The following is a 16,779-nucleotide window of genomic DNA, read 5'->3' as shown; positions in this document are numbered from 1 at the left end:
CTTTTATAAAATTTCCAACAGGCAAACACAATGAGAAACAATAAAATAAACAGCACTGAACAGGAGTCATTTTACAGCAATCCTATTGAAACTACTGCAATAACAATTCATATTCATGTCCACTCTATTGGATCTTCACAAATTTCTGTTTATCCTGGAATATGTGAGCATCACCAAATAAGAAGACGACAAGAATTAACTGATTTCCATTGGACTCTGTATTATTAGATTGTAACTGTGATGCCTTCAAATGATGTCTGTGTAAAACTCCATATTCTTCTTCGCTGTGGCTGCACCAGGATGGCAAATTGCAGCCAACTAAACAATAAAAAAAATGACCAAAAATACAAGCAGTTTGGTGATTTAATATAACAATTTGGCACAACAAACTGGGTTGATTAATGACCTTGAGCTAAAAACAGTTTTAAGATTTGAAAAACCATTTTTCTAGTCAAAGAAAAGCTCTTCGAAGTGATAAGATAAATCAGACAAAGCTGCTCCTGATGACAATGGACTAATGTCGGGCTGAACGAGGAAAGTAGTGGTGACGACGTGGAAAACAGAGGTCGAAGGGGACCGCAGTCGCATGTCATATGCTTTATACGCTCCAGCAAACATCCAGACACACACGAAATAAGGTTCCCGTTTCGTCCCCGTGTGCAGCAGCAGAGTGACGCTGCAGATTCTGCCTAACGACCAATACGCCGCGTCAGTGAACACAGAGGTTCGCTGACTGTCAAAGCCACTTCTCAAAATGACTAAGTGAATGTCGAATGCCAGCTGGATTACTAACGTCTAATAATGGTTCATAATGTTTCTGTAGCTGCATGGAGGAGGCCGCTCCTCGTCTTGTTTACTCCACCTCCCCTGAGCTGGAGTAAATCAGCTCAGGGGAGGTTTTGCAGGCAGCTGGTTAAGATGCTCTGAATCAGCAGCACTGAAGCAGAGCTAGCCTGCTCATCCGTCATGTGATCATGGACTGACCCCGACAACCCGACTGAGCCCCAACGAGCCCCCGCTGCCGACCGGCGCCGGCTCTACAGAGGAGGACGGGACAACCGCTGGAGGTTCTGTCTCCATCTCAAAGATACTAAATTCTACTTTATCTTTAACCAGATATTTAATAATCAGGCTTTTCTGACTGACGGATATTACCAGTTCGCTTTCGAACCCATCAAATCAGGTTGTAACAGGTAAAATAAGCATTGAATACGTCACAATTTGTCATGGTAACCATATTTCTAAAGGCGCAATTGACATGAAATCTTCACCGGGTTTTGGTAGCAACAGAGAACCCCCCCCCCCCCCAAAACAAATAAATTCAGAAATTAAGTTATGTGTAATAATGTGAAACGACGGGGGAAAGTACTGAACACAAGCAGGAAGGGAGGTGGAAAAAAAAAAAGCAACCAACTGAAATCTATCAGGAATCAGATTATAATTTTTGTCAGTGCAAATAAATCACCAGCTGGTTCAGTCCAAACTGACGGTCTACACAAATATCCCTAACAAATGTAGTGATTTTTATATCGATACCAGATAAATGGTTTAAGCCAGCGCGTTTGATGCAATTAGTGACTGGGAAGAAAAAAGTAATAAGATTTTGAGTATTTGACCTGCGGCTCACTGACTGGAGATGGTAAAGGGAAAACTGATTTTGATCTTTGGCCGATTGATTGGTACATATCCATCCCTAACTGTATTTTCCTGTGGATTAACCGCACGGGGACAGGGTGAAGCAGATCTGAGAGGGTTTTTGTAATCAAGAAATATTACTGAGCATTAATTCAAGGAACTACATTTGGTGTTTACCAATGATGTACTGTCCACAAATCAAGAAAAGGCCAAAAACTTAGAGGCCAACAACCCCAGAATGACTAAATTACTACAGTTCTGTTTGGCAAAAACTGCTGAAATTGATTTATTCGCACTGCAGTCTCTGGTGAGTTTACTAACAGGGCACTAGGAAACAGACATTTTATCTAAGTTAATAGAGAAATAAAACAGAGACATGTTATTGTGTCCTTAACTCGGAGTGTTTTGTCTTTGCTCGCTCACTGTGATAATTTACCAGGGCTCACAGGAACAAAGTCTCCCTAAAGGCCACGTATGAAGACCAAGATAAAGCTCCAGGACTGAAAATGTCACAATACCAATTAAAAAACAGACAACCTCATCCAGCAGAACCAGTTCCACCCGTAACACACTGAAACCAGCAAACAGGTGTTCCCTACATACTGCATGTCTTCATATGCCAACATTAAATCAACATATTGAGGTCCAACATGTCCTTCCATCGGTTGGGAAGATAAAGGTCTGTAAGGTGTTCTGCAAACAGGCCGAAGCTCTCATGCGAAATCACCTCTCTCTTTATCTCGTCATATTTTGCGCACACGCACACACTGCCGGTCAATGATCAACAGAGTCCCGAATGTTGACAGGAGCTGTATTCATAAAAACAACGTTCGGTTTTTACGCCCCAACGTTTGCGGCTGCTGAACCTGCCCTGCGTCTGCCTCCCGTACGGATCCACGCATTCCCTGAGAGGAAGGCGGAGGATGTTGGCCTCTGTTGTGGTAGAGGCGTGAGGAAACGAGGGAATCGGAGAAGACGTGGCGTACCTCTTCTAGGGATCTCCTGCAGGGGAATGGTGTCCCCTCCCCCGTCGTAGGGCAGATAGGGGTCGGCCGCCGCGTCCTCCTCCTCCATAATGACACTCAGAAAGAAGCTAGGCTAAAAGCGAGCTGGGCTTCACTGGGACTCCTCTCGCTGCTGCTGCCATGTTTACCAAGGGAAGACAAGCAAGGCTGTGTGACGCCGAGAGCGCGCGCGCGTGTGTGTGTGTGCGCGCGCATGTGTGTGATAGAGAGGGGAGAGAAATGTGTGTGGCGACGCACGGTCCTGTCTTTCCCTCCCCTCCCTTTTCTTTCTATCTCGCTCTCCACTGCAGCAGCTGACTGTGAGGGCTGATGATGTCATCTCCCTCACGCACACACGCGGGCGCGCGCGGACACACACAGAAAGCCGATCACGCAGAGCCGGTCAGCCCTGCCTGCTTTGGTTGCTATGGGAGGTCCGAGAGTCCTGAGGCTGAACGGGAGAGACCAAGATGTCGGGTCACAGGGGGGTTTAGAGACGTTGACGGCATTTAAAATGGACCGGCTCATTCTCAGCGCTGAGCCAAATGACAGTTTATCCTCATTAAATGATTTGAATAATAATAATAATAATAATAATAATAATAATAATAATAATAATAATAATAATAATAATTAACCTCCTGCTAGTGAAAAAAATTAAGTACTGAGTGAAGGAAAAATGTAGATCGGTAACAAAAACTAGTTTACCGCATTACATAAGAATATCTTGATCTTACTTTTTATATAAAATGATATATATTTTGACATTACTTCTTGTTAAAAAAATTGCTTAAACAAGTTATATTTCAAATCAATACACCACGAATTGTGTCCCAATTAATGGTGTAAAATTAAAGTTAGCTAAAGGAAGTCAAATGAGGAGTAAAAAAAAAAAAAAAAAGTCAAAATTTAACACAATTTGTTTTGTAGTTTTTATATGAAAATATCAGGCAAAGGAGTCATCTGTCTTGAGGTTGCTAAGACGACTAATGACTTTTCATCACTGTATCTGACGGTTTCCATTGTACTTGGCTTGGAAGCAGCTGCTTGACCAAAGAGAAACAATCCATAATACTCTCACTCACTCATAAAACGCTCTGCTTCTTGAGCTAATCTGAAGGCTAATGAAGTTTGGAAGTCTGTAGCTATTCACTGCACCAGGGGTGCCCAAAGTGGTTCCTGGAGGGCCGGCATCCTGCAAGTTTTTTTTCTCTCCCTGGTGTTGGTAACAACCTTTTCAGCATGTCAACGTTCTTCTTAGGCCTCTAATGAGCCATCGTTTGATACAGGTGCGTTAAACCAGTGAGAGGACTAAAACATGCAGGACTCCGGCCCTCCAGGACTCACTTTGGGCACCACTGGCCTATACAGACAACTGGTGACCTCTGATTACGTTGTAAATCTGCACGTCCACTGTGATAGAACACCACCAGCCATTAACCATAAGGACATTTCACATCAAACTTCACAGATGGCTTCTGATCACGGTACCACACTGAGCCCCTGAGAGCGACCCACTCTGACAGACGTTTGCAGCCTGCAAGCCTCGGTGCTGAACTGTATACACTTGAGGCCATGAAAGGCTTGGGGACACCTGAATTTAATCATTTGAATTGGTGTCCCAATCATTTAGAAAATAAAGTGTGTTTAGGTGTGATCACGGATCACGATCCACTTCTGAGTCAACTCACCTAAACGAGATGGTTCTAATAAAAACGCAATGGAACATAAGAAGCAATTAAATGTGGGATTTACTAAATTTTATGAATATCTACACGATATATAGAAAGAAATTAATATGAAATTTGCTATTATTGTACATTGGTATGAAACAAGTTTGTTTATAGCTATACAACTGATAAATGGTTTCACAGGTATGAAATGGGAGCCTGAATTGAACTGACAGTGCAGTCGTACAGTTATTTACTATAAAATCAAATGACTCTAATGAGCCCAATGCAGATTTTCAGCATAATCATGAACAAACAAAAACCTTGGGATAATGGGGTGCAAAACCCAGTCACCTGCACCAAACTATTATGAAACAAAAATGAATGTGCTGTTGCAACAATTTGACTTGGAATACCTGCAAACTGCTTACAATCAAATAAACGCTCAACGAAACCACAGAAGAGATCTGCAAAAGCTTTTGTAGGCGTTCTCCAAGTCAGAATGACAACAATAAAACCGCATACAAATTACTATTATTATTAGAGTCTGCTGTTTTATGCCTTAGGTTCTTTAAAATTTGGTTTGTTGCTACACGTTGTAAACTTATCCTACCACACAGAAGCTTGAAAAGATTTAAAGTTCACAGCCACTACATTTCAGAGGCGTTGGGGCAACTCAATTTAATAGCACGTTACGACATAAAACAAAAATAATCCTTTGCAATTCCCTAGACTTAAAGTGCGATCTTAGCTTACTAATAGGTAAAACTAGACAATAAAAAAAATCAGCTTGTCATGCTTTAGACCTCCATGGTGCTTACCTTCAGGTACCTCATTGTTGATGGCCGCTAAATCAGGTGATTTCAGCCATAGCTTTTCCCCTCCTTCCTCAAGGAATATTAGTGAGATCATCAAATAAAACCTAAAATGTCTCCCATAAAACCAGCTTCAGCTCGACAAGAACGTTTGATCTTTTTTTTTTTTTTTTTGCTCTCTTGCTTCTTGCTGAGCCAACGAAGCCCTTCGGTGCTGAACTCCATGTGATGGATGACAGAAAGCCTGGCAGCGCTGTACCCGAGGAGGACTTCGCAAAGTTTTCTGTGAACACACCCCTGGCGAATACCACGAGGAGGTAGAGAATAGGCTGCAAACTAACGCAAAAGAAGCGTTTTGTCCAGACTGACCAGCTGGCTGTCGAACAGGTTCAATGGAATGAAGTTACTCATCTGTCATTGAAATCCTGACTAGTCCGACACGTAGATCCACCCCAGGCCACTAATTAACTGACATTAGTGCATGTTTCAGTGTAGAATTATACAGAAGATCAATAAAGAAGCCAAGCTTCTGTCTTTACATTAATAATGCTTATTGACCTGAACAACATTAAAATTCCTTAAGGAGTTCATTGACGTTAACGGCATAAAGGTTCACATTAAAGAAAGATTTTATTTTATTTTATTTTTTACTATTCAGTGTGGATATACTTTGTGAAGCAACTGTGATATTCAGAGCCTTAACACAACAATGTTTAAAGTCTTTATGCAATGTTGCAGCAACTCCATTCACAAGCTATAAAGATGAGCAATACTAATATATTTAAGATGTTGACGCAATGCTACACGATATGTTGAAACAGGTCGTCAAATGCCAGAAAATGTAATACAAAACTATTAAAAGGCCGAATCTAGCACTGAGAAATTAATATAAGTTAATGGATGCTACAAAAAGGTAATATGGGACAACCACAATCTTAAACAATTCAACTCTCCACAAAGATGCCAACAGGCAAAACTTGACGCAGAAATGCTAAATATAATGTAATAAAGATGTAACAGGAGTCTACAAAACTGACACTGCTTAGTGTTAATGTTAAGATTTTAAAATGCTTAAATGTTGCAAACGCGTTAATATGAAAGCCATACAAAAGTATTTTATGCTTTGAGTCCAACCTCGCAGAATGACACGCCAAAAATGTTGGCACCCAGCTTCACTCTGTAAGACATGCTTTCTGACGCCATTAAAGACAAAGGAGCGACTCTGTCATTTATTGCTGCATTGTTTTGCGTCGGCCCAAACTTGCTCATCAGGTGTTTAAGTATTTTAGCCTTAAGATGCAAAGACTCAACTTCTAACATATCCAGAAGAACCAACAAATACAGCAAAGCAACATGGGGAGATAGTTTCACTGTGTTGGACTCTAAGCTTGACTTGAAACAAAGAAAGAAAAAAATAAAAGAAGTGAAATTTATGGTGAGAATGTCAAAATGTAATTCTTGCCAAACCCGTTTTCTGGCATACCGGGAGTAATATTGTTCAAGTTGGCGAGGTAAGACGGACTTTCTTCGTTTAGGTAACTAAGTTTAGTAGCAAATGCTCACAGCTACACTTCAGGATTGCATTTTGGTTTCACGTAATGAGCATAGCTTGACTTGGCAGTTTTTGGGTCATGGTGGAACAATCAGGTCATAAAAGCCAACAGGTTCAGATCGGTGAGCTGAGGATCAATATATTTTCCATAAATAAAGTAAGATTGTAAGTAAATACATTGTATTTATTTTTAGAACTGCAGCGTATTAGAAGCTGACGTCAAGAAGTAGCCAACCTTAACATTAATAAAAATAAAAAAAAGGCATGACCTCAAGACTGGGCGGGGAGACGACTGATCTTAGCCTTTCTCCGTTTCACAAAGACGACTAAACAACCGCGTAGAGCAAAATATAATCCCCACAAAACGTCCTGGTGATGAAATCTACTTTTTTATTCACTCTCCAGAACCAGGATTCATTAGCTCATTTTGTTACTGTGATTTCTACCTTTTAGAGGAATCTTGTTTAAAAATGTTTCTGTTTGGTTTAAAGAGAAGCCAATGTAAGTTGTAAAGATGTTCAAATATAAAGCACGCTTTTCGTATTTGCTGCACCAAATTGAGCTCCTGTGGCGCCGTAATAAGTGAGTGAGTTTTCTGCTTGATCAGCTTCACGCGTGAGGAAATGTGAGGGTGGCAGACTCAGGAGGGAAGGAAGAGGAACAGGATCCACCAGCATGCGTGTGGAAATAACAAATAAGTCTGTCAGGGTCATTGAGTTGTAGAATAAATACATGGGACTAAAACAAAAAAATAAAACGGGGATGATTTGAGAATTCTGAAACATGAAGGCAGGCGGAGGTATGAACGGGTTTTACACCCAACACTAGGAATTCAGTTTATGTAAGCAATATTAAAACCACTTAAACAGGTAAGACTAGTTGTGACGACACCGAGCAGACTGCACGAAACTGGGACTCTAAAGTTAGAGCAGAAGATCGGGATCCAAACAAACAGAACTACAAAAGAACTGAAATATTTAATTCCACAAAAATAGATGGTTGACTACTTTCACGCTCCAATTAGATCCTGACATCGACCTAGATCATCCTACCTAAATAATGTTGTCACTTTAAGGTGTTGTATAAGTCAACACAAAACAATTACCTACACTGCTGGCATGTTTCCACCTATATAAAGCTATACTTATCTTTAAAACATTGATAATTACATAAGATGCATTAGAATGATCCTTTCATGTCCAGATTCACATTCAGCTATAAAACTGCTTCTTCTGAACGGGGGGGCGGAGAGAGAAGCAGATCTTATTTGAACACTAGTGATGTGGAATTTATGAAGGGAAAAAGTTGGTAAAAGTCTTACAGTAAGCGTTCAAATTACTCAGCAATAGTTTTATCTAACAAAAGGTTATGAATTCTTTGCATACGATACAGAAGTAGCGTAAAAAACCCCTGAATCTGTTCTACCCCTGACTTAAAGGGATTTTTTTTACTGCTATTAACGATGTGATGCTACTTCTAATCTGCTCTAGCCTACAAGTCTAATGAATTTACAATTGCCAAATCAGATTTAGATTTTACTACTACCTAAACTGGTCAAACCTGTTTTACCTACTTCACACCAGTGACCGGTTCTATAAAACAGTTCATGATTTGCCAACTCCATATTTAATTTGAAATGTGGATGACTTGAAGACTTTGTTAAAATGTCGTCAATATAATACAATACATTTTAAAAAACAACTTCATTTTAAATTTTACAAACCGTTTCAAAGTTTCACAAGTGAAGTCTTTAAGTAGGCTATTAATAGAGTGAAGACGTAGTAAAAATAAAAACTTTAATAAAACCCTCTTACGCAAAAAAAAAAAAAAAAAAAAAGACCCTGTATTTTATATGATATCCTGTTAACCAACCTGAGGTGGTAAAGATGCCGAAACCGTTTTATTATCATCCTGTTTCTATTTACCAAATATCAAGATTTCACCAATCATAAATCTTAAGATTGTAACTCTATTCACCAACTTTTCTGGTCTAAATATTAGCGGACAGCAAAAGCCCCTTCTTCGCCCACATGTCTTTAACCCAGTCAGATTTGTCTCCATTTGCAGCTCCTGCACACTTCTTGCCCATTTCTGGGGCCACCTTAGGGGTGGTACAAACTGGCTAATTAAGCAATTTGATTGGCATATGACTGCATTTATTGATTGGCCCATGGATTTACGTCACTGGATTAGCAATGTTGTTGAAGAGCGCATCAGTGTCATCTGGACATGACAGCCATCAACAAAGAAATACACCAAGACCAAGTCCGGAGAGACATCATCGGAACATCAACCAAACCTCCTGTGGGCTCCCATTCTTGACCATATCAACACCCACATATTGAGGAACACACTGTCAATGATGACACACCTATCAAACATTAACCAGCTAGAGTGAGACTTGACTAATATTGAAAAGAAGGAAAACTTCCAGAGTAAAAATCAACCAAAACCCAGCACCAAGGAGAGTGGATCGGCAGCCTTGGACTCGTATCCAGTTCAAGACTGACCTCAACGAAAGTACAACCATTTGCAAGAGTTTCTACATGATAATGACAGGAGGATTGTGATGCTGCTTGGAAGAATGGGTAGAAGGTTTTCTAAGGATCTGGATGAAAAAGACACAAGACAGGTGAACACATACATATGGATGTCGTGTAACATCTCGACTTCAGCAAAGAGGCGATTCACAACTGAAGACGTCCATTTTGGTTACACTTTCGCAAGAAGGCAAAAACAGAAGGCCATTGATCGCTCAAAGTTTGATCAAAACATGGCTCGTCAAGGTTGAGTTGTGACAGGGGGAAGCTTTGAGTTTCCAGACAAAAACCAATCAAATTCTTTGGGGGAATCTTCCCTACCTGGGGAGGCAGCGTCCCCATCAAGCAGGTTGTCATCCTCGGTGGTGTGGAAGTCCATGATGATGCCGGCTCCATCCAGCAGCTCCTCGTCACTGCTGGCACTGGCGATGCTGTTGTAGCTGTTCCTGCAGTAGCCTCTGTGGTAGAGCTGCTCCGACTCCATTTAGCAACACGCCGTTACCCTGAATGATACAGGAGGGAGTGAGGAGGGGACTGGTGAAGATACAGACAGGCTGTGCTGCGAGGAGTCTACATCGCAGAGTCTACGGAGGTGGGGTGGGTCTAAGCTGCTACACACCGACGGGTAAGGATGGGTTGTTAGCATGCACACTGTCGTCTGAAGTGGATAAACGCCAAAGTTGGATGAGCACAAAGTTAACCATTCGCACACACATGTAGAGTCCTGTAAATCTCCACTTTATCCTGATCTAGAGTGACTTACAAAAGTATTCATAAAACTTATCACATTTTGTAAAGTTGCATCGAAATACTGGGTATTCATTGATTTGGCCATGCATATGGCTTTCAACATTTTCTTACAAATAAACATCTGAAAAGAGTTATGCGCTTTTAATTCCAGCCCCAATAACTCTTATACCCCTGAATAAAATCCAGTGCTGCTAATTACCTTTACAATTTACCTAATTAGGAAAATAATAAAACAAGTGTATCTTAATCTATCTGCTCTGTGGAGAATTCAGAGGTTTATTAATGAACATTGGTGAACCAACAGTATTACGAAGACCAAGGAACCCAGCAGATGGGTCAGGAGCCTAAAGCGGGATTATAATCTGTAGTATAACTTGTTTCGCAAGTTTTGTTTGTTTTTAAAAGGTGGAATGCTTTTTTTTTTTTTTAGTTCGGTTAATTTAGTAGTTTGGGCAATAATGCGCTAAACTTTTCATATATATTTAAGTGCAATACTTTATGTGCAGCTAAAACAAGTTTGTATTGTTTAGTGGGTATTTTTAAATGTATTTTAATACAATAAGTTTGGAATATTGAAGATGTATTGTGACCTTATAGTGTCAGTAATAAAAACGGTATTCTCAGGCTTTTTAAATATTGGAGATTTTCCAGATTTTCCAACTGGTACACCCCCTAGGTAGCTCTCAATGACAAGCTAAAGCTCCCTTTAGTTTCTTCTGGGATGAAGCGAATGGCACATGTAGTGGAAAAGATGAACCTAAGGTTTACCGTGTAGGCCTTTTCCTACATGCGACAAAGAATTTGACCTTTCCTCTACATTTTAAGCACTCATCTTCTGCCTTGTTGCGTTCAGACCTAGAGATATTATTTCACCTTCATGTATAAACAGCTAAATTTCTACATCAAAATACACAACTGGGTAAATATAGGTATTAAAAAAGATGAACTTCTCAGATGTTTAGGGGAGTTGATTCCTGATTAAAATGCTGCTCCTGAATCTAGAATGAACCACCACTTTCTTTCAAACATCTCCACCCTATGGACAAGCTGGGAACTACAGGAGTCAGACAGAGGTGACCTATAATGATCCCCTGCCTGCAGTGAAGTCCCAGTCCAGTGTCACCTGAGAACCAGAGATACGCCGAAGATATTAAAGGAAATATTAGTTTGGAGACACAGGGAGTCAGAGCAATAATGGAAAAGGAGAGAGAGTTCATCAGGCCAATGTAAACAAATTCATTTTCAAAAAGTATGTTTTTTGTGTGTGGACTTTAAAATAATAAATCAAGACAAAGCTTAAGGCAGATGAAGATATAGAAGTGAACACATATAGTCTTTGTTTCTTAGGGAAATTCACTTCTCCAGAACTGAAAAAAAGTGCTGAAACAGCAAACTGATCTTTTCTCAGATCACGTGTCTGTTTCCTGTGGGTCTGACCATCGCAAAGGGAAGTCTGTGAAAATGTAGGACATCCTTAGTCAGCTCAGATTAATTTTTTTTTCATTTTACTTGTCGCAATATAAGACATCTCTACTGTTTAAGCCTTCTGCAAAGACGTGCAGCTAATATTCCCAACTGTCTTTAAATTAAACCAGTTCAGAGGCTCTTCTGAAAATCTTCTCCCTTTTTAGATGCCTTTAAAAAAAAATAATAAAAAAATAAAAAAATAAAAATAAATCATTCATCTACATAAATGCATAATTATGAGCGTAATTATGGGCTAGGCAGCTCTTATTGATATAATGGAAAGATTATTAAGCCTTTATGACCCATCTGGTTACCCCATACTATAAGGTAATGATTTCTAAACATCGACTGTCAAAGCATATATGAAACATCTGAAACTGATGAATACATGCCCAAAATATTCTATGGAATATTCTTTTTTTTTTTTCAGCATAAAAACATATAAATTAGCAAAAGTGCAAAATAGTGAAGATGCTAAATTACCAGCAGCCATCACAATCAGTGACGGTTGAGTGGCTATGATTGGTCAAATTCGCCTGAAAAATCTTTTTTTCATCCTCTTTTAAGCCAGGTAGTGGCTCAAAATTAAGAACATGCACTATTTTTGATCTGTAAGGCATCATAGTGTTTATTACTCCAGGAATACTAAAAAAATAAATAAATAGATAAAATAAAAAAAAAGAAATTGGTATTGGCCCCCCCAAAAAGCATCTTCCTGCCTGAGAGAAATTGGTGGGAATCAAACAGGAAAGAAAACCTTTTCAGAGCCAACATTCAAATCGATTCGCCACGAGTCGGAAACTCCTCCAGAGCTTTATCAAATCAGAGAGGCCAGGAAATTCAATTCAGCTCTGATCTTCTGGGTTAGCCCATGTGACACCGTTTTATTACCTCACGTTAAATGAGAAAAGGTCAGGCTGCTGTTGAGAAAAGCTCATTCTCTCTGAAGATTTTAAACCCAGTGAGTAGTTTTAAACAAACAGCATCTTTGTCTGAAACTCAATCGAGCTGACATTTAAAGCTGGTACACACTTTTAACACACCAGGGGCGCCGATTCACGCGACATTATCAGCCGTGGGAAACAAACAGGCGCACATTTTCTTTTCAGCTGCACAACTTTCTTATGAAATTGCTGCTTTGTTTCTTCATGAGTGCTTGACCTTTCACGGTTAAAGTTACACAAGCTTCTGTTTGCTGCTTCGCCTCATATTTTGTAACTAAAATCAATGATAAACACGTCAGAAGGACTGCAGCGCGCTGATAACGTAAAAAGAAGTACTCGGGCGGATAGATTACAAATCAGGATTTCGGGACGTGGGTGAGAAGAGAAAAACATTTTTGAAAAAAAGATGTATAAATCAGTCGATAACGGCGCAACAATCAGCAGCGAAGGGACAAACGCTGAACGACTAGTCGAGCAGTGAGCGAGCTTATCTCTCTCCAGCTGGTCGCCATGGAGGTGCTGCCCAGACGATTGTTGCCGAGATGTGACTCAGCGTTTATTCCAACCGGCAGCCTCACGCCTCCTCCACACAGGGTCGATACTTCGACGCACACACATCAGTGACAGCAACATCAGCTCCAACGCATGCAGAAAAAGAGCTTTTACTCGTAGTAAACAGCACTTCTATCATCACTCCACAAGAAAGACCCAGCATCTGTTGCTGCACACTGCTGGGAAGCTGGCTAAGAGAAGTCTGCTGCACATTTTTCCCCCTAAAATAATGAAATTCTGCACAAGAAGAAAATACCCATATTGCAGTGTTATAATCAACAGTTCGGCAGCAGTAGAGATAACTTCTTTTTCTCTTTTCAGATTTCTTTTTATTTTTATAGCTGGGTAATATGATCGCATTCCAAGACTTCCAAGATTTTAACAATTTTATTTAATACTTTATATGTCATCACTGACCCGTGGGTTTTGCTACCATATTAGTATCTATAAAAAGACAAAAAATATTCACTTCCAAGTCTCCACAAATAAAAAAGTTAAAAATATACAACAATTTAACAGTTTTATCAAGTTTGAACACTTGATGTAACTTATTTATGAAAAACAAACACACACAGTTTCCCTCAGTGTATAATAAGCCTGGCGGGCCACCAGGCTAATCATTGCTTATTTATTTAAGTCTTTTTAAGACTATATAGTTGGTGTTCAGGTATTAATTGTCTAATCTTTCAATAACACATAATTATTGGGTGATTTTTTCAAATTTCCTGTCAACTTTGAACATTTTTTAACTCGAAAACCCAACAGGCTGCTGGATGAATGACCGCCCTAACACCCAACCACTGGGCATAGAAAGTTTTCTGGGGGAAACCTCGCGCACACACACACACACACACACAAAAAGATTTATTTTTCAAATGATCACAGAGAAGGTGGATGTTTTTTTTCCAGTCATGGATTTTCAAGGATAACCATTATAAATTTTTGTATTGCTTCCATATTAAGTTGTTCTATAAATACAGTATTATATTGAACTTTCACAGAAAAGATATGTCACAAATGTTATTAAAACAAAGACATTCCTAAAAAAAAAAAAAAAAAAAGAGAAAAAAAATTGACTAGACAGCCTAATAGAAACGGCTCGCAACTATTTGGTTTGTCTGGTTTAATTTGATTTTCTTCCTGATAAACAGAAAAGCACATGAGAAGGGTTATGAACAATTAAATGATAAATCAAAGCTGGCAGATGGAATTGAACTAGGAAACCTTGTTTGCAGAAAAACAAGGGGAGCACCGACAGCAGCCCAAACAGAATCAGGAGGGCAGATTAACTTGCTAGCAAAGGCATATCAAATGAGGAGCCTTTGGTCTGACCTGTCTGTTACTGCTGGGTAGAAAAGGTTAAACTTAGCACAACACCGTCAGCCAACCGTAAATGTCAAACACACACACCGGCAAATAAACATTAACTTCACTTCATGCTCACCATTCATCACTGCTCCTAATCTCAGTGATAAATGGCTAAGAGACACAACAGATTTGATAAAACATTTTTAAAAGTTGAAATAATTTGAAATAAAATAAATAAAAATAAAGAAACAGCAAGACAAATATAGTTTGTAAAAAGAAAAACCTATGCGGATGATACAAACACACTTTTTCCACCACTTCAGGTGGTAATTTATGTAATTTTAATCAAGTCGTGTGATCTTGTTTGACCTATAATCTTCTGCTGTTTGTGATTTACATTTTTAATGCCGTTTTAGTTAGAAAAATCCAATTTCTCACCTATAAACACTACCTTCATCTAAAGCAGATTTCCTTTAAAAATGAATACAAACTGTTTTCACCCCCATACTTCCTTTTCATTTACGCCGTATTTGAAAGAAACTCATTTACTCAGCTGAACACCAAGTTAAAAATATACTAAGACTGGGAATTTAACTTGTTGATTTCAAATAATTACATCAATTTTATCTCAATTAATTGCATTTCTATTATTTGTTTTCAATTATTATTTGTAACATAAAGTTCCAAGCCCGGAACCTTTGTGTTGTGTTTCAGGTACGTTTGTAAATCTGACGCACAAGCAACATCATTAAACAAAGCAATGGAGAACAAAACTGCTTTTCTTGGCCCACTTGAAGTTAAAACGATCAGATGGGAAAAGACTCATCTTGCCACTGCGTGTGGGTAACACATGGGGGTGTACCGATCGATCGACACTGATTGACTTAATTTTGGGTTAACGGTAATTGGCAGATAGGTACATGACCAATTGGGCACTTTCTTTTTACATTAAAGGAAACCTACGGCTCTGTTTTCACTGGGCTGGTTTTCAGTGGAGCAGCAGATTAAAGGCGCGTTGGCGATCTCGTGGAACTTTTCCTCAATCAATAATCGGAACAAAACTAGAACTCAAGACACCTTATTGGTGGTTTTTAAGTTTCTTTGTTATTTTGTTCTCAACTGATCTCAAGCCACGCAAGCCTTGTGATTTTGTGAAAAGCAAAATACTGATGTGCACTTTCACTTTGGCAAGCGGCTCAAAAGAGTTGAGCCTATTGTAGTCTATCCTATTGTGCAAGTTTTGTTTATTTTGAAAATGTGAAAAATGGAAAACTAAAGGAGCTGATTTTTTTTTTTTTTAGATGAGTTTGTTTAGTTTGGACAGTAATGCTCTATACTTTTCATTTATACTTGAGAGCACCCCCTCATGAGTTAAACAAGGGCGCAAACTTATTGTTTCACATGTATAGCTCAATGTTTTAAAATACAGTAAGATTCATTAAAAGCGTAATTTAACTTTATAACAGCTGACAATGATAGTTAAAAAAAAACAAAAAAACAAAACACAAGTATTGGTCAAAATCGGAAGGCTAGGATTTTTAAAGATCAGTATTCGGCCAGAAAACTACAATCTGTGCACCAATAGTAGTGATAAAATAAAGTGGAGTGCTTGTGAAGTCTTGCTAGTAACAGTAAGAGTGTTGCATTTTTTTAATTAATATTTTGGCTGAAGTAACCGTTTTCTTAAAGTTATTTTCTGACTCATGAACAATCAACACGCATCTGCCTTCCTTGAATACCATTCTCACTTATTTTCCCCCATTTTGAAGAGCAGCTCTAGTAAATGAGCTTGTATCTCCTCCATATATCTTAAGGAAAACTAGGGGGTGACGGACTGCTAATTAAATATCACTGAACACTCGAATCAACTTGAGAAGTGTTTTATTTACATAGCAGTGACTGAACGTACAAGTAAGTGTGGCAAAAGTGACGCCCACTTAAATGTTCATGTAATTTGAGGTTAGAAACTGACTGAATTTCAAACTAATCCGATTCAACCCAAAATACCACCGTGGTAACCAGTCCCAATGGTTAAATTGTTGGTTTCCATAGGATACCGCAAGCTTTAGGTGTAATATGAGAGAGACGTATATAAATAGTAAATGTACATTTCAGATTTTTCAGATAAAATTTTAAAAACCGGTGTCTGAAACACCGAGGTCAGTTACTCAGTCCCTTTAGCACTCACCACCTAAGTGTCGTTAGCTTCTGTTACATCCGTGTTCCTCAGATGAAAATGATCAGGACAAGAGACACAGCAACAGGGAGCCATTCGCATGCAACAGAGCTTAAAAGTGGGCTCTGTCTGCAGCCGAAGGCCCTCTTCCATGACAATATCTTCAACATGAGTTCAGACATTCACCCAAGCTGGTGAATTTCCACTCAGTTCACATCAACTGCAATAAGGGGCTCATGCTAACGGAGGTAGCCTCCACGGCTAGTTGGCTAACTACCGAACACCTGTTCGGCTGTAAAGACGGGGAAGAAATAAATCAGAGTTCACCGCATTTGCAGCTTAAAGGTGAAGGATGGACGACTGGTC

At 39.3% G+C, this 16,779-nt stretch overlaps 1 protein-coding gene across 9 annotated transcripts in view; it reads right to left on the bottom strand.

Moving 5' to 3' along the window:
- The window catches only part of clcn3 (chloride channel 3), a 34,916-nt gene that overhangs the window by 17,805 nt on the left and 332 nt on the right, over positions 1–16,779 (bottom strand). For 2 of the 9 annotated variants that reach the window (XM_044097332.1, XM_044097334.1), the window contains exons 1-2: positions 16,426–16,726; positions 9,538–9,719 (exon numbers count right to left, since the gene is read on the bottom strand). The exons of 2 other annotated variants lie outside the window; for them this stretch is intronic. In XM_044097332.1, coding sequence (XP_043953267.1) covers positions 9,538–9,700 — 163 coding nt within the window. In that variant the 5' untranslated portion in view covers positions 9,701–9,719; positions 16,426–16,726. Of the gene's footprint in view, positions 1–2,621; positions 3,053–9,537; positions 9,720–16,425; positions 16,727–16,779 lie in introns of those variants that run through there. 5 more of the 9 variants (XM_044097338.1, XM_044097337.1, XM_044097333.1 and 2 more) reach the window with 5 other exon arrangements.

The sequence above is a fragment of the Gambusia affinis genome, linkage group LG18 (genome assembly GCF_019740435.1).
Source record: "Gambusia affinis linkage group LG18, SWU_Gaff_1.0, whole genome shotgun sequence".
In the NCBI taxonomy this organism is placed as follows: domain Eukaryota; kingdom Metazoa; phylum Chordata; class Actinopteri; order Cyprinodontiformes; family Poeciliidae; genus Gambusia; species Gambusia affinis.
Note: the sequence above shows the minus strand (reverse complement) of the source record. Positions and strands in the feature narration are given on the sequence as shown.